Source organism: Arvicanthis niloticus, chromosome 19 (assembly GCF_011762505.2).
Source record: "Arvicanthis niloticus isolate mArvNil1 chromosome 19, mArvNil1.pat.X, whole genome shotgun sequence".
NCBI classification, from domain to species: Eukaryota; Metazoa; Chordata; class Mammalia; order Rodentia; family Muridae; genus Arvicanthis; species Arvicanthis niloticus.
In genome coordinates, this window is record NC_047676.1 from 8,464,235 (window position 1) to 8,489,392 (window position 25,158).

The 25,158-nt window shown below is 44.8% G+C and overlaps 1 protein-coding gene and 1 pseudogene across 1 annotated transcript; both read right to left on the reverse strand.

Annotated features, from left to right (window-relative positions):
* Positions 1 to 2,940: 2,940 nt before the first annotated feature.
* Positions 2,941 to 10,887, reverse strand: LOC143435125 (glia maturation factor gamma pseudogene; annotated as a pseudogene).
* A 128-nt stretch (positions 10,888 to 11,015) lies between these two features.
* On the reverse strand, positions 11,016 to 25,100 carry Atpsckmt (ATP synthase c subunit lysine N-methyltransferase). Its single transcript, XM_034523351.2, has 5 exons — positions 24,944 to 25,100; positions 22,650 to 22,927; positions 20,318 to 20,455; positions 18,934 to 18,984; positions 11,016 to 11,872 (listed from the first exon to the last, which is right to left on the reverse strand). The coding sequence occupies exons 1-5, from the start codon at positions 24,954 to 24,956 to the stop codon at positions 11,681 to 11,683; spliced, it is 672 nt and encodes a 223-aa protein (XP_034379242.2). The 5' UTR covers positions 24,957 to 25,100; the 3' UTR covers positions 11,016 to 11,680.
* Between the last annotated feature and the right edge of the window lie 58 nt (positions 25,101 to 25,158).

Below are 25,158 nucleotides of genomic sequence, written 5' to 3' on the forward strand. Positions count from 1 at the left end.
CCATGAGGTGTTCCATGGTGTACATCACACCATGAGGTGTTGCACAGTGTACATCACACCATGAGGTATTGCGTTGTGTACGGCTGAGAAGATGCCCCATGGCTTACATCACGAGAAGGCAGTAGGACACACTAGAAGGACGGGTCAGGATGGCTGAGGTGGGAGCATCTGCCACTCTCCCCAAGCTGCTAGACACAGTCTAGTGCTTTCCTGTAAAGCTGGCATGTCCTGAGCAACCTTGCTCCCACTCGTTATATTTGTAATCATCTGAAAAAGCAAAAAAAAAAAAAAAAAAAAAAAAGGAAAAGTGAATCTCTTTCAACATCCACACAGTGGACCCTCCTCGGTAGCATGAAAGACTCTCAAATGCATGAGCCTCAGAAGGAGCCAGTTCAAAGAGCTCATCTCCGTGACATCACTCAGGCAACCTGGACAAGGTAAAGTGCAGGCAGAGAAAATGGACCAGTGATTGCCCGGCAGGACCTAGGGACAGAGGCCATCTTCAAAAGGACACAAAGGGACCTGGTGAATAATGGATTCGTTCTGTGTCTTAATTGTGGTGCTAATCACATGACTCTGAACTGTCAGAACTCACAGTGCTGTGAACTAAACGGTATGAATTTTTCCACGTCAATATTTTACCACAAACGCCTTCAAATGTGAGGTTGCATTTCTGCAGTGTTAGTATATGCTGCAATTATCAGGCTACGCACAGAAGATATTCCAATTTCTTAGGACAGACTATTAGTTTTTCTGAACAAAGGACTGAAGACTGACAGAAAAATATCAAGCTTGCTCTGAAGCCTCCTCCTGCTGTGGGAAAAAGAATGTTCTGAAACCACAAATCGCCGTCCCACCTCTCCCTTCACATACAAGCCGAGCATAAAACCTTTCTTGTTTGTGTTCTGGCAATAGTTCATTTGCTTTATCATAATTCATCTGAATTGTTTCGTGCTTGCTGTCGGTTTGCAGGATCTGGCCAGTAGTCCTATGGATGATGTGAAATCTCTGTTTACTGATATCAGTCTGGACATAATCTACTGTGTTTGATAGCAGAGCGATGCTTTCTGCTCGAAATAAAAAAAAAAAAAAAAAAAAAAAAGCAGAACCGTCTGTTTTCCCAGAAACACTCCCTGTGCAGGAATCAATTTCACTTCTTAAGTGGCACCAAATTTTTAAAAAGAAAAAATAAATGATCTGAAGAAATAAACAGCAAACAACTGAAAGCACAACATCCTCACACGTGAGCCAGTTGACCAAGCTGAGGAAAGCATCCATCTACTGCACACTTATCTCATCCGGAAGCGCTGAGCGCCCGAACAGCTCTTCTCCATCTACTGCACACTTATCTCATCCGGAAGCGCTGAGCGCCCGAACAGCTCTTCTCCATCTACTGCACACTTATCTCATCCGGAAGCGCTGAGCGCCCGAACAGCTCTTCTCCATCTACTGCACACTTATCTCATCCGGAAGCGCTGAGCGCCCGAACAGCTCTTCTCCATCTACTGCACACTTATCTCATCCGGAAGCGCGCTGAGCGCCCGAACAGCTCTTCTCCATCTACTGCACACTTATCTCATCGGGGAGCGCTGAGCGCCCGAACAGCTCTTCTTTGCTTCTAAGCACTAATGGGAGAAATGTTTTCCTTTCATTTACTAAAAACAACAGAGATGCTGTATCAGCAGACAGGCATGACACAAACACACACCGAGAAACGAGATGCTGCCCGGCACACTGTGAGCAAAAAAAAAGCGGCTTCCTTAGGGCCTGAATTTTGCAATCTAAAGTTGAATTCAGATAAAGTAAACTGTGGAAAGAAAGGGCCTCCCCCGGGACAGAAAGAGTGTACGTACAGACGGAGGACAGAGGTCTAAGACACACACACTGAAGAAACACCAGGCTGAATGTCAGGGACAGGAAGATAAAAGCAGCCTGGTTTCCCATTAGACGGAAAACTGTTAAGTAGAAGACAGTTATGTGTAAATAAAAGCAAGACTATAGCAAACATGAAATTCATACCTCTTTTGGAATATACTACCCCAGAGTACATATTTTAATTAACATGACAAAGGAAACTGGTTAGTAGAAAAAATTCTTCTAACCATTTGCTAAGAAGAAAGTTTTATTTAAAAATTCCAAATTTGGCTTGCTGCCAAAGCTGATGCCTGAGTTTGTCCCCACCCTCCCCAGGATCTACATGATAATGGTGAGAACAGCTCCCCATAAGCTTTTCTCTGACCTCCCCGTTTTGGCATGAACGTAATGAACAAATGAACGGAATTTAACAATTATACATTCCTGGGGCTGGAGAGATGGCTCAGCTGTTAAGAGAACTGATTGCTCTTCCAGAGGTCCTGAGTTCAATTGCCACAAAACACATGGTGGCTCACAACCATCTGTAATGGGATCTGATGCCCTCTTCTGGTGTGTCTCAAGACAGCAACAGTGTATTCACATATGCTAAATAAATAAATATAAATAAATTATGAATTCCTACTTTGAGTCCATTACCTCAGGAAGAAGCTAATGCTGCAGGATTTTGGTCTTAGTTAGGGTTTTATTGCTGTGAACAGACACCATGACCAAGGCAACTCCTATATTATACAGACAACATTTAATTGGGACTGGCTTCCACATTCAGTCCATTATCATCAAGGTGGGACAGTGGCAGCATCCAGGCAGGCAGGGTGCAGGAGGAGCTGAGAGTTCTACATCTTCATCTGAAGGCCTCTAGAAAACTGACTTCCAGGTAGCTAAGACAAGGGTAGTAAAGCCCACACCCACAATGATACACCCACTCCAACAAGGCCACACCCACTCCAACAAGGCCACACCTCCTAATAGTGTCACTCCCTAGGCCGAACATATACAAACCATCACAAACTCCATGGTAAAAGAAACATTTAAAAAGCCAAACAAGTACTATATTCCAACTGGGGATTCTTTTTTTTTTTTTTTTTAAGTTCCTGAAATTTTAACTTTTATTCAGTTCTTGGATGTTTATATCCTATCAGTCTGAGTCTTCAGAAGTAAGGATTCCAAATCCCTGACTCAAAGATCAGCGAAAGAAAGCTAACTTTTCCTTAAGCCAGGTCTCGGTGAGGTCGTCTGTGGTGAGGATTTCAAACGCCTTTGTAAGCTCCACGGTCTGCACCAGCCTGGCTTTACTACCAGTGTGCATCGTCTGTTGTTCAGGCTTACAGCCCACGGGGCTGGAGAAGATGAAGCACGAAGGGTAGGACACCCTTACATCATCGTGCACATACTTGTAGCTGCAGACCACAAACCTGGGCTGTCTCTCTGGCAACTCCAACTTAAGTTCCTCTGGAATTTGTCCTCCAGCCCCACCATCTGCCAGTCTTTATCCACTTTCATTATGATGGCAGCATTGTTGGTCTCTTTCAGAAACGAAATTCCCTCAGTGTTTCTTTTAGTTCCGTGTCCACTTCACACACCACCAGGGAGTCGGACATCTCTAATGATCTTTAAATTCTGGTCTCCAGCCTCAATTTGTCTCCGAGGTGGGGCAACGTTCTTGACCTCAGTGTTGGGTGTCTCACACTGAGCTTCTCCTCTGGGACCCAATCTCCCAACTGGGGATTCTTAACCCACAGAGGGACAACGCTGCTGTTTCCTGCCCATGTGGATAAGACTCCCAAGTTCTGCTGGCATCTGAGCTGCATCTGCATGCCTCCAAGAGTTAACCTGTGGCAACACTACCCTAGGCAGTTGTGTCTGAGCAAGGACCATCTACGGTGCCGTTCTCAGCTCAGGTTCTCTCCACTCAAATGAATTTGTGTTCTCACAAGTTAGAGCCTCTGACGGGTGGATTCTTGCCAACAGGACAAGACATTTCTATTTGCCCAGTGCAAAGTGAACAGTTTCTCTTTAACGGTGCTTGTGCTGTTTTTATATTGCTGTGATAAAAACAACATGAACAAGCTAAGTTATCGAAAGAAGGCTTTACAGGAATTTGTGGTTCCAAAAAGATAAGAGTCCATTCGTGGTAGAGAAGCAGCACCCATGGAAGTTGGAGAATGATTCTGAGCGCTAACACCTTGAACGGCAAGCAGGAAGCAGAGGGCAAATTAGAAATATTGAGTCTAAATTCTCAAAGCCTATACCCCAGTGATGTGCTTCTTCTATCTAGGTCACACCCTGCAAACCTCTCAGAGTGCCACCAACTAGGGACCAAGTGTCCAAATGTCCAATAGCATGGGGACATTCTCATTCAATGCAGTGCTAGTCTCTCCAACAATAGCAGCTGGCTTCCTATTTACCTTGTCCACAACTGTAAGTTCACTCCAACTCCCTCCTCACCAACCTATACATCTTTCATTTTCGGCTCCCCTTGTTGCTCCTTCTGTCAACCCGAATAAAGAAGCAATAGTCACTCCAGGAGAGTCTGGATGCTCTCCTGCCCTGAGATTTCCTCTACTGAAGAAACTAGTCCATTTAGCCTAAGTCTGTTTCTTGAGACACAGGCAGCATTCAGCCAGGTTCTTTGTTGGAATATAGCACAGATGACCTGTCACTTCTTCCTGATGAGAGTCCTTGTTCCCCTCCGAAACCTCACAAACCACATCTTCACCATCTGTGCCTCTCCACACTCTGATCTTCTAAACCCCATCCCTAGAATAGCCCATTAACCTCTGCTTATAGCAGTCTGCATCTTTATTACCCCAAAGCTCCAAACTCTGCCGCATCCATCCCAGAACCTCTTTCAAAGATCCAAAATCTACAATAAGAATTTATGATATTTATCACAGCAATTAACCCCACTTCTGGTAACAATTTTCTGCACAGGCTACTTTTTCACCCCACTGTGAAAAAATACCTCACAAAAGCAACTTAAGGCAAGAAGGATTTATTGTGGTTCACAGTGTGAGGGTCCGCCCATCATTCTGAGGATCACGTGGCAGCCGAGACTGGTCACAGCACAGCTGCAGGTACCAAGCACCAAGCAGCAAATGCTGTCACCTGTTCATGCTTACTGTGTTTGCTTTTGTTCTTTCTCAGCCCAGGACTTTACTCCATGCAGCAGTTCTGCTCACATCCAGGATGGCTCTTTCGTCCTCAGTCAAAACTCTCTGGAAACATCCTCACAGATATACCTAGAGGATTTTTCTCTAGATGATACTAAATCCTGACAAGCTGACAATGAAGTTTGCCCATCATACTCCCAAAGGCCCATACTGACCTCTAACCCTAGTATCTCAGAGTCTGACACTGTTTGTAGATAGGCTGTCTTAGCTAGGGTTTCCATTGCTATAAACAGACACCATGACCAAGGCAACTCTTATAAAGACAAACATTTAATTGGGAATTGGCTTACAGGTTCAGAAGTTCAGTCCATTATCATCATGGCAGGAACTATGGCAGCATCCAGGCAGACAAGGTGCTGGGGAAGGAGCTGAGAGCTCTGCATCTTGATTCGAAGGCAAGCAGGAGACCAGCATCCTCAGGCAGCTAGGAGGAAGCTCTGTTCCACAATGGGTGGAGTCTGAGCATAGGAGGGGACCTCCAAAGCCCGCCCCCACAGTGACACACTTCCTTCAATGAGGCCACACCTCCTAATCTACCTCTCCCTATGGGCCAAGCATATTCAGACTACCACATGAAGAAGTAAATAAGGACTAGGGAGGTGGATTAAGATGTTCAAGGTACAGTGCTGTGGGCAAGCACAAGCACATGAGCTTGGACTCCTAACATACATGTAAAAACTACACATGAAAGTTAACAACTAAACACTAATACCAGAAAGTGTGGGGAAGACAGAGATAGGACAACATCTGGGACTTACTGCCAAGTTTAGCCAAATCCATAACTTATGTTCAGTGAGAAACCTTGTCTCAAGAAATAAGGTACAGAGAGTCATAGAAAAACACACTCAACATGAACCTCTGACTTCCATAGAAACATGCACATACACATACCAGTACATAAGCATGCATACCCCCAACATGCACATATCCCAGACACACACACTCACATGTACACACACATATGATGAGTAAATTTAAATGGGGTTATTAGAGTAATCCAATCTGTCTGGCTTCCTTATTAGGAGAGCAGACTAGGGTGAGGACCCAACAAGAAGGTAACTATCCATAGCCAAGGAAAGAATCCTGTTGGTACTTGGACTTTCGACTCCAGCCTCCAGAGGGGAGGAGTACGTCTCTGTTGTTTAACCCCCAGTCTGTATATATTACCATGGCAGCTCCAGCTCAGAGACACATGTGCACGATGCTAATTTTCTAATATGTGTGATGTGTTTGCACCAGAGTGTCCAAGAGCAAGGGAAAACTATAAAGCAGTTCTGTTCTTAGAAGATACTGCTTTGCTAACCTATAAATCGGGAAAAGAAATCTCTTAGATCTGCAGCCTTATCCTTCAGGCATATGCCTTCAATCACGGACCACCCTTTGCCTACCAAAGAGAAGCCTGATTCAAAGAGGCTTAGAACCCAAGCTTCGGAGCCACTCAGATGCTGTTACTATCTGAGCTCATGCAGTCAAAGGGATTGGCTCATAGCAGCAGTGCCTTCCCCATGGCCGACCAAGAAGTGCAAATAAAGAAAACATGTGTGTCTTTACTGTCAGCCAGGATCAAGAGATTAAGCACTGCATGTGCCTTGCCAAATGTGTCACTGACTGCATGACTTCGTTTATCCAAGAGAAATGCCGTGTCTACACTGCAGAATTCACGTAATTCTCTCCCCATATTTCTGAAACAAGGTCTCATGTAATGTAGGCTGTCCTTGAATTTACTACGTAGCTGAGTATGACCTTGAACTCCTGACTTTTTACCTCTTATCTCCCAAGTGTGGAATTACACCTGTGTACCACCACGTCCGTGAAATCCCCTGTGTGTAAGGCCTGTGGGGGACAGTTAACATGTGACAGCAGTCATCAGTTTCTCAGCTACAGATTCCTCACTAACATGTTCGGGAAGAGAAACCTCACATGGACCGTCTTTCCTTTCTAGGCTGCCATGGGATGCAGTGGTAAGTGGGGATGGCAGAAGAACGTGAAATCCCTCCATTACAAAACTAACTTTGTTCAGTCTTAACAAGATCAAATCTATGGTAAAGAGATTCTTTGACAGAATGCAAACACCTTTGAAGACAGCATTAATAATCTAACACTTAGGTGAATATGTGACCAAGAGGCCATGTGATAAAACGATCTGGGGCGGAGGCAAGATGACAAACAAGCTAGAAGCTTTACCTGCCTTGTGGTTTTGCCAACTGCTACTTAACAGAGATTTAGTCTAATGCCTTCTGCCACACTGTCATCCAGTTAACTGTCACATCACACACGCACACATACACACATGCACATATATGTACACACATGCGCGCGCACACACACTGTGGAGTTGAATTTAAAGCAAACCCTACAAGACCCTACTACCTAATGTGCCCAGCAAACTTGCAGAGACGTGTGCAGTTTGCTGAGACTATTCTGGAGCTTGGGTTTTCATAACAACTTGGACCTGCTGCTTGCTTTCCATCCTGCAATATGACAGAGAAGAAAACTAACTCAACGTCTCCCTTCCACCCTTGGATTAAACCCGGAGATCAATGAGCCATTGTTTGATCAATCCTTCCTAGATAATGTTCGCGCCATAATATTAAATTAGAAAAATAAGACATCTAATTTCCCCACCTATAAAAGTTCTATGGTCCTTTTGTTCATGTTCAATTTGCATCAGTTCATTGAGTCACAAGTGTGCCGCTTCCAGGAGACTCATAATGTGTCATTATTACAGAGCACTTCAATCTAAAGGAAGGTGTTCTGCCTAAAAGGACTCTCAAAGCACTTGAGGTGTCTAAGCTGAGAGACATTATTGTGTTATTTAGATGCAGCTGCCCTTTCCTTTATACAAAGATCCACCTTCCTATTGAAGTACATTGCCCACACTGTCTTTAGGGATAATATGTTCCCTGTGCTTAATACCTGTTTGGGCAAGTGCTATTTTCATTGGTCCTAAAAATTACCTATTTTCTAAATGGAGTCCTTCCAAGAACAGTTCACTTAGTCCTGACCAGTAAGGGCAGACTGGGTTCTGTTCCCAAGGGCTTCTGGTCCTGTGGGCTGGCCCCTCCCACTTAGGACCAAGATATGCTCAGAAGTCTGTTGACTTGTCCTTCCAACAAGCGCTGAATTTCCTCTAATCTTGGCCTCCAGCCCCTAACTCTGATGTCTGTGCCCCGTCTTCATGTTCCCTAATCTAACATGGAGTCTAAGTAGCTCCTTGCCCCTTTCTGCCAGCAAACCGTCCACCAGCCAACAGTATGCACAGATGCAGATACTCAGTCCTGTCCCAATCGACTGAAGTTTGGAAGGATGCTTGGTCTCTATACGGTTGCTCTCTTGACAAGGTTGGGAGTGGACATTGTCCCTTAAGGGAGGATGAGGAACCATTAGTGAACTATACTGACGAGGATTCAAATGCCATGGACCAGCAGAAGGCTCAGTGAGTCAAGGCCCTGGTCACTAAGCCTGAAGATTGCATTTGATCCCTAGGATCCATATGGTAGGAGAGAACTGACTCCTGCAAGTTGTCCTCTGACTTCCACATGTGTGTAACTCCCAACTCCCCCAGTGCGCGTGCGCACACACACATACACACTAATGTAAAAGGTGTTTTTTAAGTGAGCTTTTGTCCACTGTAGTAAACCACTTCCCTAAAGTTTAGAGGCCAGCATTCCTGAGCTTCACACTTCATGGCTGCTCTGGTATAACTTAACTTCACTTATCAGCATCCCAGCATTGTGACCACTTTGTTTTGCAAAATTGTTAGTAAAAAAGCGGTCTTGAGAACTTGCATTTGTGGGGATGAGGGTCTTTTGTCAGAATTGCACACCTCCTTATATTGACCTTAGAGGTCTGTTCAAATGACTCAGGAGGAGGCCCTATGAAGGGGGGGCGTGGGGAGGGGGACACATCACTTTGGTTGTCTTGTGGCTCATACATGCTGCAAAGATTGCCTCCGCAACATCCCCACCAAGTGGCTGTCCAGCTTCTGCTTTCTGTCTACAGGAAACAGCTCTGATGCAGGGCAAGCCTAACTTAGGTGACTTCTGCAGGTAACTTCATGAAGCCAATGTCTTACTGGGTTTGAACTACTTGTCACATCCGCCCCAGGATCCTCACAGCTCTCCAAAACCAATCAACACAGCCCAACACCAGGGGCAGCGGAGCACACTGAAGCTTGGGGTCATTGGCAAGGACTCCTTGGCCCAAAACATGTAGGAATGGGGGTGACACTGGGCCTTGCACAGGCTAGGCAAGAGCTCTCCCAAGAGCTTTCAGCTTCTTTAGCTTTGAATTTTACCAAGTTGTCACTGGTCCCTGATCTCAATCTGTTTAGAAATGAACCATATTTCTGACATTCAACATAGTAGCTCTCATGAACAAACTTGATCAGTATCCTAGTAACTGATAAAAATTCAAACTAGCCAGAGAGGAGAGCCCTCCCTGTATGAAACTCGTTGTCCCACTGTTTACTTAACAAAGTGCCATCTTAAAGAATAGTGCACGACCTCAAAGAAGCCGGTCAGTACACTTCTATGGATCTCTGAGGCCACAGGACCTAACATCCATTAATTCTCACCATAGTAAAGGGGAAAAAGGTAAGTTACAAATGACTGCAGTTTGATGCCTTTACAAACCCATCAGAAACATATTTAAAAATCTGTGAAATACATCCAAGGTCCCAAAGACCCTACATCTTACCACATGTGTGGCAAGGAGCAGGGCTGGGCCTCTCAGTGTGTCTGGAATATCACAGCTGCAGCTAGAGGAGGGGATGAGAGTTAGACAGCAAGGTCTGTCTGTGCTCCTACCGAGACCACCCATTCACACAGAACTGCTGCTTCACAGGAAGACCCAAGGCCAGGAGAGCTAAGGGAGCAGCAGTCAACAAATGATTTAATGCCCACAACTTCCATGTGCTCCTCACAAACATGCAAAGCTTCTATCTCTTCAGAGATCCTTGGACACACTAACAACTGTTATCTGTTTCCACATTCTACTGAAGTGCTGGGGTCAGGAGGCAGGCATGTTTTCTCATCATGAACCAGCAGAGCCTCAACAGACATCACGTGTCATGAAAGACTGAGGAGATGCATGTGTACCCTGGTTGGTCCTCACTTACAAGGAAAATATCAAATGTTCCTGTTTCCATCACTTCAGCTAAATACTCAGCCATCTTTTAACATTAAAGTCCTATTAGGACATGTGGGATTTAGGTCCCAGATGTGGGAGCCAAGCTCCAGCTCTTCTCTGACAAGGGCAGATGAGCTGAGCGGCTGCCAGTCAATATTCATTTCTCAGATCTATGAAGCCTGTCTACTCACACTCAAAGGTTTCCCTTAACTTATCTTCTATCTAAATCAGTCTTTTCTCAAAAGTGAGAAATGTTAAATAAATGGCTGTTCTCATAAAATAAGAGAAGTGATCAGCAGAAGTGACCTGTGACTTCCCTGCAAAACCTTCCCACAGTGTCTAAAGTAAAAACACTGTGGCGGGCTGGAGAGATGGCTCAGTGGTTAAGAGCACTGACTGCTCTTCCAGAGGTCCTGAGTTCAATTCCCAGCAACCACATGGTGGCTCACAACCATCTGAAGACCTCTTCTGATGTGTCTGAAGACAGCTACAGTATTCTCATATACATAAATAAATCTAAAAACACTGTGAGAAGACCAAAGACTGCATGGTTGGGTTTTAAAACTGATCCCCAGACCCATGTCCAGTGTGTCACTGTCCTGGTGGCTTCACCAAGGCTCAGAGACCATAAGCAAGTCACTGTCCAAGGCCCCCTGCAGGGATCAGGAGATCAGCTCAGATTCCGAAGCTCACTCACTATTCACCCTCACAAACTGCTCCACAGATGCCACCAGAGCCCACAGTCATCACTGCTAAACCTTACTCCCTGAGCCAAGGACGGTCCTGAAAAGCCTCATCAAATCTACGATACAATGACACTAAAACATACAACACTGCCAATTAGAGCCATGTGCCGTTTATCACAACTTCCCCAATGTTAAAACATATGCATGTTACATAGTCCATTTACACACAGTTGTGCAAGTACAAATTCAATAATGAAGTAGAGTGAGCCACCAGCCTCACGGTAAAGCATTCCCTATAAGTATTATAAAATCTAAATGTCACTCTGGATCTTTTAGAAAATTAATTTAGCTACAAACTACAGAAAGAAGATAAATCTCAGTCACGAACGACACAGAAAACTGCAGTTGTTTGCCTAAGTGCCCCGTCCTCTTCACCTGAGCCATTAAACCATGCTGCTGAGATGACACCTTCCGACCCACAAACAGACTGTCACTTACTTATGTCTTATGCACCCTAGTGTATGCAAAGGCAGTAAGCCTCCAGAACGCTCCAATAAGAGCACATTTTACTGGGGAGGTAGAAGTGGAAGGATCAGAAGTTCAAGGTCATCCTCCTCAACAAATTCAAGGCCAACCCAAAGCAGCAGAGTTTAACCTTAAATGTTTCTCTGAGCCTCTGTTCACGTTCTCAAGAAGGAAAGGAGAGCTCCTTGTCATTCAAGGTCGAGGAGCTTGCTCTGTGTCTCTGGCTTGAGGAAGCCCACAGGTTCTCGAGGTTCAACTGGCCGATCCACTCACGATCAGGCCGTCCTCTCCATGCTACTGGCCAGTCCACTCACGATCAGGCCGTCCTCCCCGTGCTCTACAAGCACTCATGTCGTACGCCCACACGGTGTCGATGCCCTCTCCAGTCGTGTGGTCTGGAGTCCAGTGTGGGAAAGGGAACCGACAGGCAATCACTCTAGCACCGTCGTCAAGTTCCCGCTCAAGCTTCTTCTCCAGCTGCAGCATCTGTGGGGAGTGACAGCGTCAGGTTCCTGAACACTGACAGAGAAGACTTCAAAATGCCTTTCTGCACTTCAAAGGCCCTGAGAATGCACAAGACATATCACCTCAGGCACAAACACTTATCAAGCAATCCATGAGCACAAGAAGACACATTACTAGCAGTTACAGGGACATTTTCTAGTACCAATCATAAAATAATCTATTTCAGCAGATACATATCATAAAGTCTTGCTTTTCTGACAAAAATCATGATATGGCAATTAAAATACTATTTTAAATGACTTACCTTCTTAAGCACTCCAATACAGGATGTATCGGGTAAGACATACTTTTCTACACTTTTAACATCTCTAAAGTGGGCTACACCATATAGCTGACATTATCCTAGAATTAACTGCAGCATCAACATTTAGAGTCTGTGAAATATTGTTTAGTCAGACCATGAAAAAGTACTGACATTCTACCAATTAGAAATAACTTTAAAGTATGTTCACATCCTGATGGTGCATATCCTCCCTTAGGGCAGTTAGCTCTACACACGTGCAGCCAGGTCCTCACACATGCTAGGCAACCTTCTCCCGCTGAGCTACCTCTACATCCATAACAGTGAATTTCTGAATATGGATTATACCAACTTTATATTAATTTTACCACCCAACCTACCAATAAAGTGCTTTTAATATTTGCTGAAAGTATTGACATTTTAATTACATCAACAAATTAGCAGCTATTTAAAATTACCTATATTTGTAAAAAATATACTAACACCTTCATATTCTAAAATTGTTTGTTTCACTTTCTACTTCCAACTGATTCTGAGAAGTGTAAAACTGCAGACAAGCTGCAGGAACTAAAGAAGCACCCATATGCAGTCACCCAGGGCAGAGTCCTACCGCTGCGTCATTGCTCACGGTGGCCCTCTTCCTCCCCGAACTCTGCATCTACACCTCCTGAGAAGAGGCTGCTCACAACAATCCTGCTCCTTCCATGCTCCCGTGAGGATCACCCCAGGAAGCATGTCACTCTACCCACAGTAACCCCATAACAAGTCAGTGGTGTCCTGCAGCACCCAGGAAGGAGCCAACAGTGAGTAAGGTTCCTGCTTAGCCATATGAGTTTTTTGGTCTCCTAATTTTATTTGTAGTTGTTTGTTTTTGTCTGTCTTGTCTTGTGGCGTCAATAGATGAACTTACAATCTTGTACATGCCAGTCTGGGGAGGGCTCTACCACTCAGCTATACACCCACTTCTGACCTGGAACTGTTCCTTTCTTTCTTTGTCTTCCATGACAATGGACCAAATGACCGTCACCTCAGGTTCCCCTGATGTTTACTCCTGATGGCTCAGTGCATGGCATGCGGGTCTCTGGCAATGGCCTTGCTGCAAGCCTGTGAACTGACCAGAGCTCCAGAAACCCAGGAGGCCCTTCTGCCCTGACGGTTCCAGCAGGCACCTGATCTCCGCAATGCACCTGCTGTCGTCCCGTTACCCTCAGTGACCCGCGGTACCACTGTAAGCACCTTTACTCACAGGCCACCTTGGCCCTACAAGTAGCATACACTGAGGATTCTGACTGAACTCAACTTATCATAAAGACCCAAAGCGACAATAGGTTAATCTTCCATCTGTCCCCTAGATGGACAGTCAGTATTCCGCAAGGAAGAGCTTTCCCTTCTGGGTCCCTCTGTCGCCCAGCCTGTAACATCTATCTATTGCAAACAGGAATGTCCATGTTCTAACAGCTCAGTCATTGACTCCTAATTCACCACTGGCCTTGCCTATGCTAACGACCAATCTGCCCAGATCTGGCCATGGAGCATCTCCTGCATCCGGCTTCTCATCCTCTGTAAATATTCCCATTACATATTTTGAGTACTTCCTTATGTTTTGGCTCAAACACTCATTGCAGCTTTTGAACCTTCCTTTCTGCAACCCTAGATCAGCAATTCTCAAGGATTCCTGAATCCCTGTAATGAAAAATGATACTTAGAAATGAAGAACTAAGCAAAAACTACTCCCTCTAAAAGTACTACAGCTAGACAGAAAAAACCAACAGGGCTCAAGTGAAGGTTTTATTCTTGACTAGCATCTTATAAAAATGGCTTGGAAAAACTCCCATGATATGAACAGAATAAGCCAAAATGCATCAAAATTCTAATGCATCATTAGACTTAATAACAAGAGAATAAATCTCATTAAGGAGAGAAGATTTCAATTCTTCTAGTGGCCAGCAAAGATTTAAGAAAAGAAATTATTCCTTGAGGGAAAAATTAAACACACAAAAAATGAGACAACATGCATTTTTCAAAATATCAGGTTTCTTATGGTAATTCTGTTCATAAAAAGATAATTGTAAACATATTCACATTACTATTCTTTTCTCCTTTATAGTTTCTTTTATTTCAGAGTGACTGTCATATGCTAAGTCAAGATAAACCTAAAAATGAAAGAAGCTATTTCAATCATAAGAAATTAACTGACTAAATTACACATAAATATGCATCAAATCTGTCCTGATATCACACACGAAGAGAAGCAGCGATGTGTTATGCCTGCCTAATAGAATTCAAAATTATTCACACAATTATGGGTTTCAAAGTGACACACACTCATCATATTCTAATCACTCTTCAGCTAAAGGCACAAGGCAGGTCTCTGGCTGACAATGTGACACGAGGCCTGGCAGCCTCCTTCCTCTTGCACTTGGCTGCAAGCGTGAGGACATCTTTACCAGGAGGATCTCCTGAAGCCTTGGCTGCTTATGCCTCACTTCCAAGACAAAGCTCAGCCTTGGGTGGCTCCTCCCCAAGGTCTGCCTGCCCGTGGACTTGACCACGGTTTTGTACCTGAGCTTTAGACTCTTCCTTACCCAGAACTTCAGTGTGACGTCAGGAGCCCATACTGAGCTGCTAGAGGGCTCCGCCTGTACCTCTCTCCCCCAGCTCAGCTCCTGGTGACTCAAACATCCAGCAATCAGAAAACAAGAAGTACCTGGCCTTGACTCTTGTGTCTCTCACCAATGTTGGGTATGCCCCCTACTGATGCTGAGTTTCTCTTTGCAGAGCAGCTGGAATTTGACATCTTCTCACCAGCTAACCCACTTGAGACTGAGTCTCTGTCTGTCACCTGAACACCCAAAAGAGCCCCAACTTCTCAGGTCTGACCTCCATGAAGTTGTGATGGTCTTTTTCTACCCTAGCCAGTCTCTATGCCCTCTGCTTACCCTCAACAGCTCCTTCTTGTAGAAGGACCAGCATCCTTTCATGTGCCCGTCCCGTTCCCTGGTTCATCTCAAATCTCCATCATCCTTATCACCTGTACATACTTGCTGCTCTCCAACCAGCCACTCACCATTCAGCACTGGAGCACTGCAGCTCCTCAGGCTGGATGACAACTCATAGATAGTATCCTTCCTGGGATACTGACCTTGGCTTACGCCATCCCTGCTTCCCATAACCCCCCAGAACATTTTTCTCCTCTAGTATTATGTCATATTCTACATGGGTATCTCATTTAACATATCATCTTTCCACTAGTGTAGAGGTGCTGTCAGAACATGGACCTCACATGGTTTTGCCACATGTAACTTGTCCTTGTGACTGCATACAGCATGAACTCATGAAAACTTTGCCCATGTGATCCTTCTTAACCTTTAGAGTATAAACTGTCTGGGGCTCTGAATAAAGGTGGCCACTGCATGAGACTTTAGTTCACCTCATTTGTTGGCTCCATTCTCCCAGGTCCTACTGCCTCTATAGTGGTGACAAGGTACCTTGGGGAGTTTGTATGTTGTTACTCACTGATGTAGTCAAGTGACAGGGAGACCCTGTCTCCTATGCAGCAGCCATCCTCATTGCATGAGCAAAGCCTTCAGACACAGAAGAGCCCAGTGTGCAATATTCACTCAAGGACAGGATCAAGGTGCTGCACATTAGAAAAGTGGGGAGCATTAAGACCACTATGGGACTCGAGAGGTGGCTCAGTGGTTAAGAACACTGACTGCTCTTCCAGAGGTTCTGAGTTCAATTCGCAGCAACCACATGGTGGCTCACAACCATCTGTAATGGATCTGATGCCCTCTTCTGGTATCTGAAGACAGCTACAGTGTACTCATATAAATAAATAAAAGATTTTTTTTTTAAAGACCACTATGAACAGCTTCACAGAGGAAGGGGCAGGCGTTCACTAACGGCCCAGTGCAGAGTAGGCCTGAGGTCAACAAGAACAGAGAGAAGCACGGCCAAGTCCAGGGACTGATGAGATGAACGACTGTGCAGAGAACTAATACAAAAATGGCTAAGACAAGGTCACAAGCGGGTAGGGACACTTCACGCCAGTCTGAGTCCCTCGGCAGATTTGGGTTTTTTCCTTAAGATAGTAAGAAGTCACAGAGGGTTTCTGTTTGGTGTTTTGGTTTGGGGGGTATTTATTTGAGAAAAGGTCTTATGTAATCCATCCTAACCGCAAACACACTGTGTAGCCATGGATTACCTTGAACTTCTTTCTAATCCTGTGCCTCTACCTCCCACATGCTGGGATCACAGGCATGTGTCAGCACATCTGTTTTCTGTAGTACTGGGGACTAAACCCAGGGCTTCACTACACTAGGCAAACACTCCACCACCTGAACTACATCTCCAGCCTCACAGAGGGTTTTAAACAAAGGTTCCGCATTTTGAAAAGAACCTCTTGGTCCATAAGCTTATGCTAAACGTGGGCACTTGCAAGCTTCATAGTGTTCAGCAGGTCCAAATGGCACTCGTCATCCTACTCCGACGCATGCTACACACTGGAGTGCTAGCACTAATTTCCACTTATAAATGTGCTGTGCCACTAGGAATAATCCAGTTGGCATCAAAGGCAGGGCTGAGGACTTACAAAGCCAGCTGTCCTCCTCTCGCCACCCCCAAGGATCCGCCTGACTCTCCACGTGCCTCCCTCAGTGAGTACACAGGCTACTCTGAGACACTTTCCATGGCAAGCTGGGTTTAGAGGCCACCTGCCCATGACAGGAGTACTGAGCAGCGCTCAGGAGAACGGGATGCTCTTAACAGCATCCTTACACAGACAGTGGGATGCACTTAACGGCATCCTTACACAGACAGTGGGATGCACTTAACGGCATCCTTACACAGACAGTGGGATGCACTTAACAGCATCCTTACACAGACAGTGGGATGCACTTAACAGCATCCTTACACAGAGAGTGGGATGCACTTAACGGCATCCTTACACAGACACCAAGCACTTTCCCAGGGCCTCACAACTATGAGAGGGCAAAGCTGGTCTCCAACTTCCCAGCCAGCACTCTCTCCTGCCCCTCATTACTTCCACTTGAGTAAAGTTTGATATGGGCTAAAAGTGGGGGTTTCACACATGAAACTCAGCCTTCCAGCTCAACAAAAACCAAATGAGCAGTCTGTGCCCCTCACCAACCCACCATGTGGAGAACACAGGCTGGCCGAATCCTGTTTAAGGAACAGGAATGCTCTGTGAATTCCCACTGCTCCTCTCTTTCCCTGGGAACGGTGAAATGCTGAAATTACTCGGTTAAGAGTTGTCTGTATGCAGAAGAATAAGCAACAACTGCAAATGTATTTCTCAAAATAACAAGACTCACGCTGCTCCTGAGGAACCAGCCCCTGACATAATGTGCAAACCAACCGTGACTCCAGCAGCAGAGCAGCCTCCACCAGCATCACAAAGGCCACTGCTGCCCCCAGCTGGGACAAGGCAGCAAGGCTTCAGAGCCTACATCAGCCTAGCACCTCTCCAGTACATCCAATACGCTACGTATACATCTTAGAAGCAAAGGCTGAGCATTATACGTAGTGAGTCACCATCACAAATCCCGCTCTAGTCTATGATCCAAATCATGTTTATTTGTGGGCTGTGGAGTTGAGACAGGGCTTCACTCTGCAACCCAGGATGGCCTCAAACTCACAATAACCCTCCTTCCTGGTGCTGAGATTGCAGGTATGAGCCTAGGCCTGACCCAAGCAAGTTTTAAATGACCAGGGACCAAGACCTTACACCTGCCTTTACTCTTAAAACAGTTACTCTTGGGTACCTACACACAAATACAGCCACTTTTGTAACAGTGTCATTGCTGGTTTGTACAAAGCCAAGACTGTACCACTACACTGAAAGTTCCAAGGTGGGAACAAATTTCTCAAGCAGTTAAACACTATTTATAAAGACCCAAGCATAGCTGGGCATGGTGACACACACTCATAATTTCCACGCATGGGAGGCAGGAGAACTGTTGCAAGTGGAAGTAGGTAAGGCCACAAAGAGACTCCAGCTCAAAAAGCAACAACAAAATCTAAGGCATAAATACCAAAATAAAGCAACAAAAACTAAATTTCCTTTTTAAATTAAAAACCACATCAGTTACATAGCTCCATTTCAGCAAACATCTAATTCTGCCGAGATTATTGTGGCTACAATTACAACTCTGAGAAGTAAAAAGGGGTTGCTATCTCTGATGTTTAAGCCAGGAGTGACATAAAGCATCCTACCCTGAACGTCTCTGCAAAGGCCAGTGAGGCCCTTTTTCAGTACAATAGTTCGGTATTTTCATTTTGAACATACCTAATCAAAGTTCAATACTCAGTTCTTTGGCAAATCTGCGAATTGGAGGAAATTGAAACCAGTCAATGCTCATCCACCCTGAAAATTATCTTCCAGCAAAATTGGAGGACTGATCAATCAAAGGGAACATCCCATTAACTTCCCAAGTGACTTGGGCGGGTGTGAGTGAGCAGTCGACGACACTCGCTGCTGCAACCTCATAAAGCAGTTTTCAAACTGCGATTGGTAAGGCTCTGCGAGATCATTGAGATTTTTTTTCCTCTGAAACCAAAGTTTTAAAATGTGGCTGAATCCTTAAAGATTAAACTTTGAAGATCTGTAAGTATTTTATTAAACCAATGAACTGAAATCCAATGTTCCCTCAAAGTCCCTGGGAAGCGATCACTGCCTGTGTGAGAGAGAGGTGATGTGTAGCATGCAGCTGGTAGTGTCAGCAACAAGCAGGTCACAGGGAACAGGGTGCAGACTCACCATCTGGGGCACACCAAAAATAACGACATTGGAGTACTGTTCGAAGGTGACCTGATAGAGAGGGAAACACAGGTGGGTTAGTTCAAGTCATGCATCTTGTCTCCCAGGAGCCCACACTGACAGATGGCCGGTTTGCAGTCCCCCAAACAACAGCCGGAAGAGGCACTGCAAAAAGAACACACTGCCACACGCATTCTGACACCATTTGACACCAGTCAAATGCATCAGCTTTCCAGATGCATCCTGGGACTCATCTCCTCATCCTCACTGGGACTCCTTCAGGACAGGACTCTGCCCTGCTCCTGGTCAAACACCTAAAGCCACCTGTTTCACACTGTGGCATCTTCACACTTATAATCCTCTTCCTCTTCCCTAAAACAGTACGTTCAAAGTACAATAAAATGGTTTTTACAGCAGTTGAAAGGTGGGTTAAAAGTGCTTTGCCAGCCAAAACTCTTATTGCCCAATAAAGGTCCTATTTCTCTATGGAGGCAGTTCAGTTATATAGAGCCTGAAACAATACGAACAAAGTCCAAGTGTGTTTCCATGGCTGCCGAGGACATTGGTACAAGTGGCAAACTCTGATTAAAAAAAAAAAAAAGCACTCTGTGAAGCTTTCCTAACTCAATCCAGGTGTCGTTTATTTAAGAGTACAGACATACGACACTAAAGTGTAGCTCTCCACGACTGAGGGTTCTGGTGGAGGTGGGAAAAGACTCTGATTTTTTTAAAAAGGCCAACCACTGGTGGTTTGACCATGCCTGTGAATATACAGGCAATACAAACTGGGCTGATGGGATTTTTTCATCTTTTTTTGGGGGGGAGCTGGGAGTAAGTTACAAAAGGGGAGGGCAGACCTGGGAGGACTGGGAGGTGAGTGTGATAGGGTGCATGATGTGAAATTCCCAAGTAATAAAAATACTGTGGAAAAAAGAAGATACAAATATATTTAGAAAATCCTCCTACTTCTGAGGACAAGAAGGGGCTACCATAGCATAGTTCATAAACGCTTCACTGTCTTCCATCTTTGTCTGTCTCTTAGCATGCAAACACACACAGAAAGCCAAATATTTATCAAGAATAAACTATGATTGCCAAGTAAAATGAAATATTTCATTATTTCATAAGAAAAAATAAAAATGCTTTAATTTGGTCAATAAATTCTTAGCATTCATATGACCTATGATTTATCCAAACCTGAAGCTTCTACACTAAAGGACGGTCTACTGTAAAATCTATCAGTTTACAATATGTATACATTTTGTTATGTCAAACTATTCATTTGGACTGTGTTTTCTCTTGACACACTTTGTCAGTCATACTAATTATAAATGAACAAGGTCTATTAGCTTTTGCAGCCCCCTCCTCCAGAGTTGTTACATACCTTCCATAGATCTGAAATATAAAACTTGGCAGAGCCATGCACGCCTTCCCTCCAGGCACGGTATCTGGAGTACCAAACCAGCCACGGATTCAGTTCATACCCCACAGCTGGGAAGCCTTCCTTTGCAGCTGCAATCACCTGACAGAGGCAAGGGGTTAGCAAAAGAAAGAAATCATCTAGTTCCCTATTTATGGTTTATAACCTAAACCATCCTAGTAAGAGATACTTCTTGAGGTCTACTGAAAAAGAGGAAGGAATCAGGGAGAGGAAAAATACGGTAGACTTAATGAGAACGGCCCCCATAGGCCATATTGAATACTTGGTCCCCAGTTGGTGAAAGTTGTTTGGAAAGGATTAGCAAGAGAGGCCTTATTCAAGAAGGTGTGTCACTGACGGCAGGCTTTGAGGCTTCAACAGCCCATGCCATTCCCAGTTAGCTCCCTCTCTGCCTTCTGCAAGTCAATGAGATGGGAGCTGTCAGCTATTGTCCCAGTACCCTGCCTGCTGCCCTGCTACCCACCATGATGGCCCTCTGTAACTGTACCCCCCCAACTCTTCTTCTATAAGTTGCCTTGGTCATAGTGTCTTATCACAGCAACAGAACAGTAACTAAGACAGGAACTACAAGAAGAGGGTGGAGTGACAGGGCCAAAGAGCGTGATGCACATGGACAAAGTCTCACAAGGAAACCCATTATTTCATGTAAGTAATATAGGCTTTAAAATGGCTACTACCCCCTTTGATGAAGACAACATGTAAAAAATGCTGTATCTGAAGTTCTATCATTCATGGACAAGGCAATGGCCAACCTAAAGTTTTCTCCATTTTCTCAAAGATTTCACCTTGAGTTATCAGGAGAGAGACACTCAGGGTTGTGTTGGACAAATGTATCCCTGATTCTGGCTCAGCTAACCCTAGGTGGCAACAAACTATGGATGAAAATCTGCACTTCTCTGCACCGGTGGCTGGCAGGGCAGAGGGAAAAATGAAAGTAAACAACAGATAATAAGCAATAAAAATAACCTCCCCAGGACCACAGCCTCCTGAGCTCTCTCTCAGCAGCTGTGGCTGCCTGCACAAGACAAAGCCAGTCAGCCTTCTAGCCAGATGAAAGCATCCCAGTGATGGACAACTGACCCATGGGAATTACTTAATATCACAGAACTAAAAATGGCTAAGGTAGTAAATACTGTAGTTCATGATATTTTGATATAGTATACGACATGTTTTTGAAGCTACATAGAGAGGCTTTTCAGTCTCTGTCATGATTTCAGGTCTCCACCACAAAGACGGTGTTCACAGGACTAGAGAAGGTAGTGCAGTCTGGCCGGTCTGTCCACACATGCTGCCTCCACTCCTGCTCATCAGGATGTGTCCGCCTGCCTCATCGTGCTTCTGAGGACCACTCCCCTACTAGTCAGTGACCTGACCTTTACTCAGAGAGTCAGGCTGGGATCACAATATGTTGAAGCCACTATAATTCCGAATTTCTTTTTAGACAAGGCCTCATACAGCCTGAATTCTACATATAGAAGAGGCTAGCCTTAAAGTCACAATCCTCCTGCCTCCACCTCCCAAGTCAGTCCTGAGACTACAGCTCCACCCAGTTATGCCCATCTTGAATTCCTAGCTTTAGTCAAGCAGAGCTTCACCATATGAAGCATTCGCCCAAAGTGAAGCAAAACTGTTCCTTTTTTCTTTTTCTTTTTCTTTTTCTTTTCTTTTTTTTTTTTTTTTTTTTTTTTTTTTGGTTTTTCCAGACAGGGTTTCTCTGTATAGCCCTGGCTGTCCTGGAACTCACTCTGTAGACCAGGCTGGCCTCAAACTCAGAAATCCGCCTGCCTCTGCCTCCCAAGTGCTGGGATTAAAGGTGTGTGCCACCACTGCCCGGCAGAGCTGTTCTTATTTAACCCTCTGTCCACTGCTAGGACTCACTCCTTACCCACGTATCCATACAGAGAAGCACAAAGCAAGCATCTAAGCTGCAAGAGGAAAGATAATTAAACTCCAGGATTCTGCATGCTTCCTGTAATCATGCCGCCTTTACTGACCCAAAAATCCTAACAGACTATTTTATAATTAGCAATTAACTGCTCCTTTCTATCTGGCATGTTTACAGAGTTCTTTTCCTCCAGGGGGAGAAAAATCAATCACAGAAAAATGAACTCTCAGCACATGCTGGTGGTGCAACAGTTTTGCCAAACACAAAGTAAAACACACACTTTTCAAATTGTCAAATTTGGCAAATCTTTGTATAAGCCTCATAAGAAAAATAAAGCAGAAATTTTAACAACTCTGGTTCCAAACCTTAAACTGTTTTAGGATAACTCACAATCCGTCCATCGCCACTGCCAATGTCCACCAGGGGTCCTCTTCTGTGCCGCAACATCTTGACAACATTTTCAACCTGCTTTGAAGTTGCAGGCACAAATGGCAAGCAAACTTTCCGGAGGGCCGGAGTGATAAACGGCGTAGCAACAGCATACAGTGTCACCAATGCACCACCAACGACCCCAGTGACCAAGAACCCCCAATAGCTCTTCTTCAAACTGTCGGATTCCAGACTTGTAGGAAGAACACGGCCCGACTGCCTTTCTTCCTCAGGCGTTTCTAGGTTTGAGCCATCAGTAAGAGAAAGCAGAAACACATGGAGGATACACTAGAACAACAAGGCTACATCTTCTCAACAACTCTTTTGACACTGACTCATGCTGTGTGTGTGTGTGTGTGTGTGTGTGTGTGTGTGTGTGTGTGTATGCGTGTCTTCTCAGAGGCCAGAAGAGAGTATCATCAGATTCTCTGGAGCTGGAGTTGCAGGCAGCTGTAGCTGCCTGACATGGGTGATGGGAACCAACCTTGGGTCCTCTGTAAATGCAGCAAGTACTCTTAACCCCTGAGCAACCTCTCCAGCCCCACTAATTCCTTTTAAAGGACAAGTTCACTGAATACTGTATAAAGTTGTACAACGACTTCTAAATCAAAGTTAAAGTGATTTGGGAAAGTTCTTTGATACTGAAGAAAGACTAAAATCTCCTGTCCGGTGCATTGATTTAGTGTGTCTAGGACTCTAGTGATGCGCTACCTCAGTATCCATTAGTGCAAGTTTTAATCATAAAACTTCACATTGTAATCATCTGAACAAAGAAAGCTTTAGCTTGGAAACCCAGTGTTTTTAGGCTTTACTAGGACAGAATTAGCACAAATACACTTTGTCCATTTAACGTGTACAATTTACCGGGGTTTAGTATAGGTGTAAGTCTCATCAGTCAATTATAGAAGATTTTTATTGCCCAAGAATCCTTGTATCTTTCAGCTGTCACTCCCCATCCACCCTCTGCCATCAGCCCTAAGTAACCACTACTGTTACTCTCTATTTCCTCAACTGTGGACTTATGAAAGTGTCTTCAAAGGTGACTTATATCAACTAGCTTGCAAGGGCCAGGGAGCTGGCTCAGTGGGTAAAGAGCCTGCTGTTCGAGCATGATCCCATGAGTTCAGATTCTCGGGCCCCATGCAAAAGGCAGGCACAACCACAGCACTGGAAGGTGAAGACAGACTATCATGTTTTCTCTCAGATGTAGAATCATTCTTGTACGTGTGTGTGTTGTGTTGAGTGGGAAGAGTGGGAAGAAAGAGGATAATGGGGACAGTTACATATATGCCAATGGTAAGGGACAACATATATATATATACACACATATACATATATATGTACATACATACACACACACACACGAAAATATAATGAAACCTTGTTTATGTTAACTTTAAAAATCTTGTCCTGACATGTCAATCTCTGTCCTTTCGATACATATCCGCTATAGATACTAGGAGTTATCCTAGACAGCATTCAGACAAAAAATAAGATGCAGAGGTCACCGTCAAGAGATTTCCTATTCTTCTCAAATTAATAAGCAAAACGGATTGCAGAATCTACCATCTGAATTTTTTAAAGCCCAACAGAGCATCACTGAGTCTAAGAGACAAAGAGCTAGCCATTAGTCAAGATGAACAAATCACCACCTGTATGACAGACAGTAGGCTAGCTTTCAGGTCTGTGCTGTTACCGGCACTAATTTTGAGTACCTAATAAAAACCGACAATACTACAGGGACAGTTCCTGTTCTGTGGAGTACAGGGTGGAGAGAGTGGAAATTCGTAACAAATAAATGCAAGCTTATAAAATGATTCGTGATGTCTGGCAGACATATAGTGCAATTATCTTTCTAACAGCAAAACGCTGAGGGCAAGAAACCAGGCCGTGCTGACAACCAGGCACGTTCTCCCTGAGTACGTCCAGGAACCTTGTGGAGTAGGGATTACTTTTATTATTATCATTATTATTGCTATCTTTGCAGACCAGAAAACAAAAGCCGTGGGCTCATTAACTTCAAAGCGGCAGCTAGTCCACGACAGGGCGGATTCCAGCCTAGGATCGGGCTGAGGAGTCGTGTGCATGGAGGCGCGGACAGCAGCCTCCAGCAAGCATCGTGGTAGCCACGACCCAGCCAAAAAGACACCGACGGGCGCAGGGCGGAGAGCACGGCAGCCACGCGCGCCCGATCCCCACGCGCACCCGCGCCAGAGACAACTGAAGAGCCCGCCGCCATGCGGGCCAAACCTCACCTACTCGCTCCATCGCGCGAAACTTCCGGGTAGGCCGGAAGTGGAATCTACCAATGTCACAGAGCCGGGTGGACAACAAAGGGGGAGAAATGTCTTAAGGAAATTAGCTCCTCGCTGCAACTCTGTATTCGAAAACTTTCAAAACTCAGATCCTTGAATCGGTGACTGAATTGTGTCTAGCATTAGTATTTGTGTCCTAGACATTGCCCTCTAAG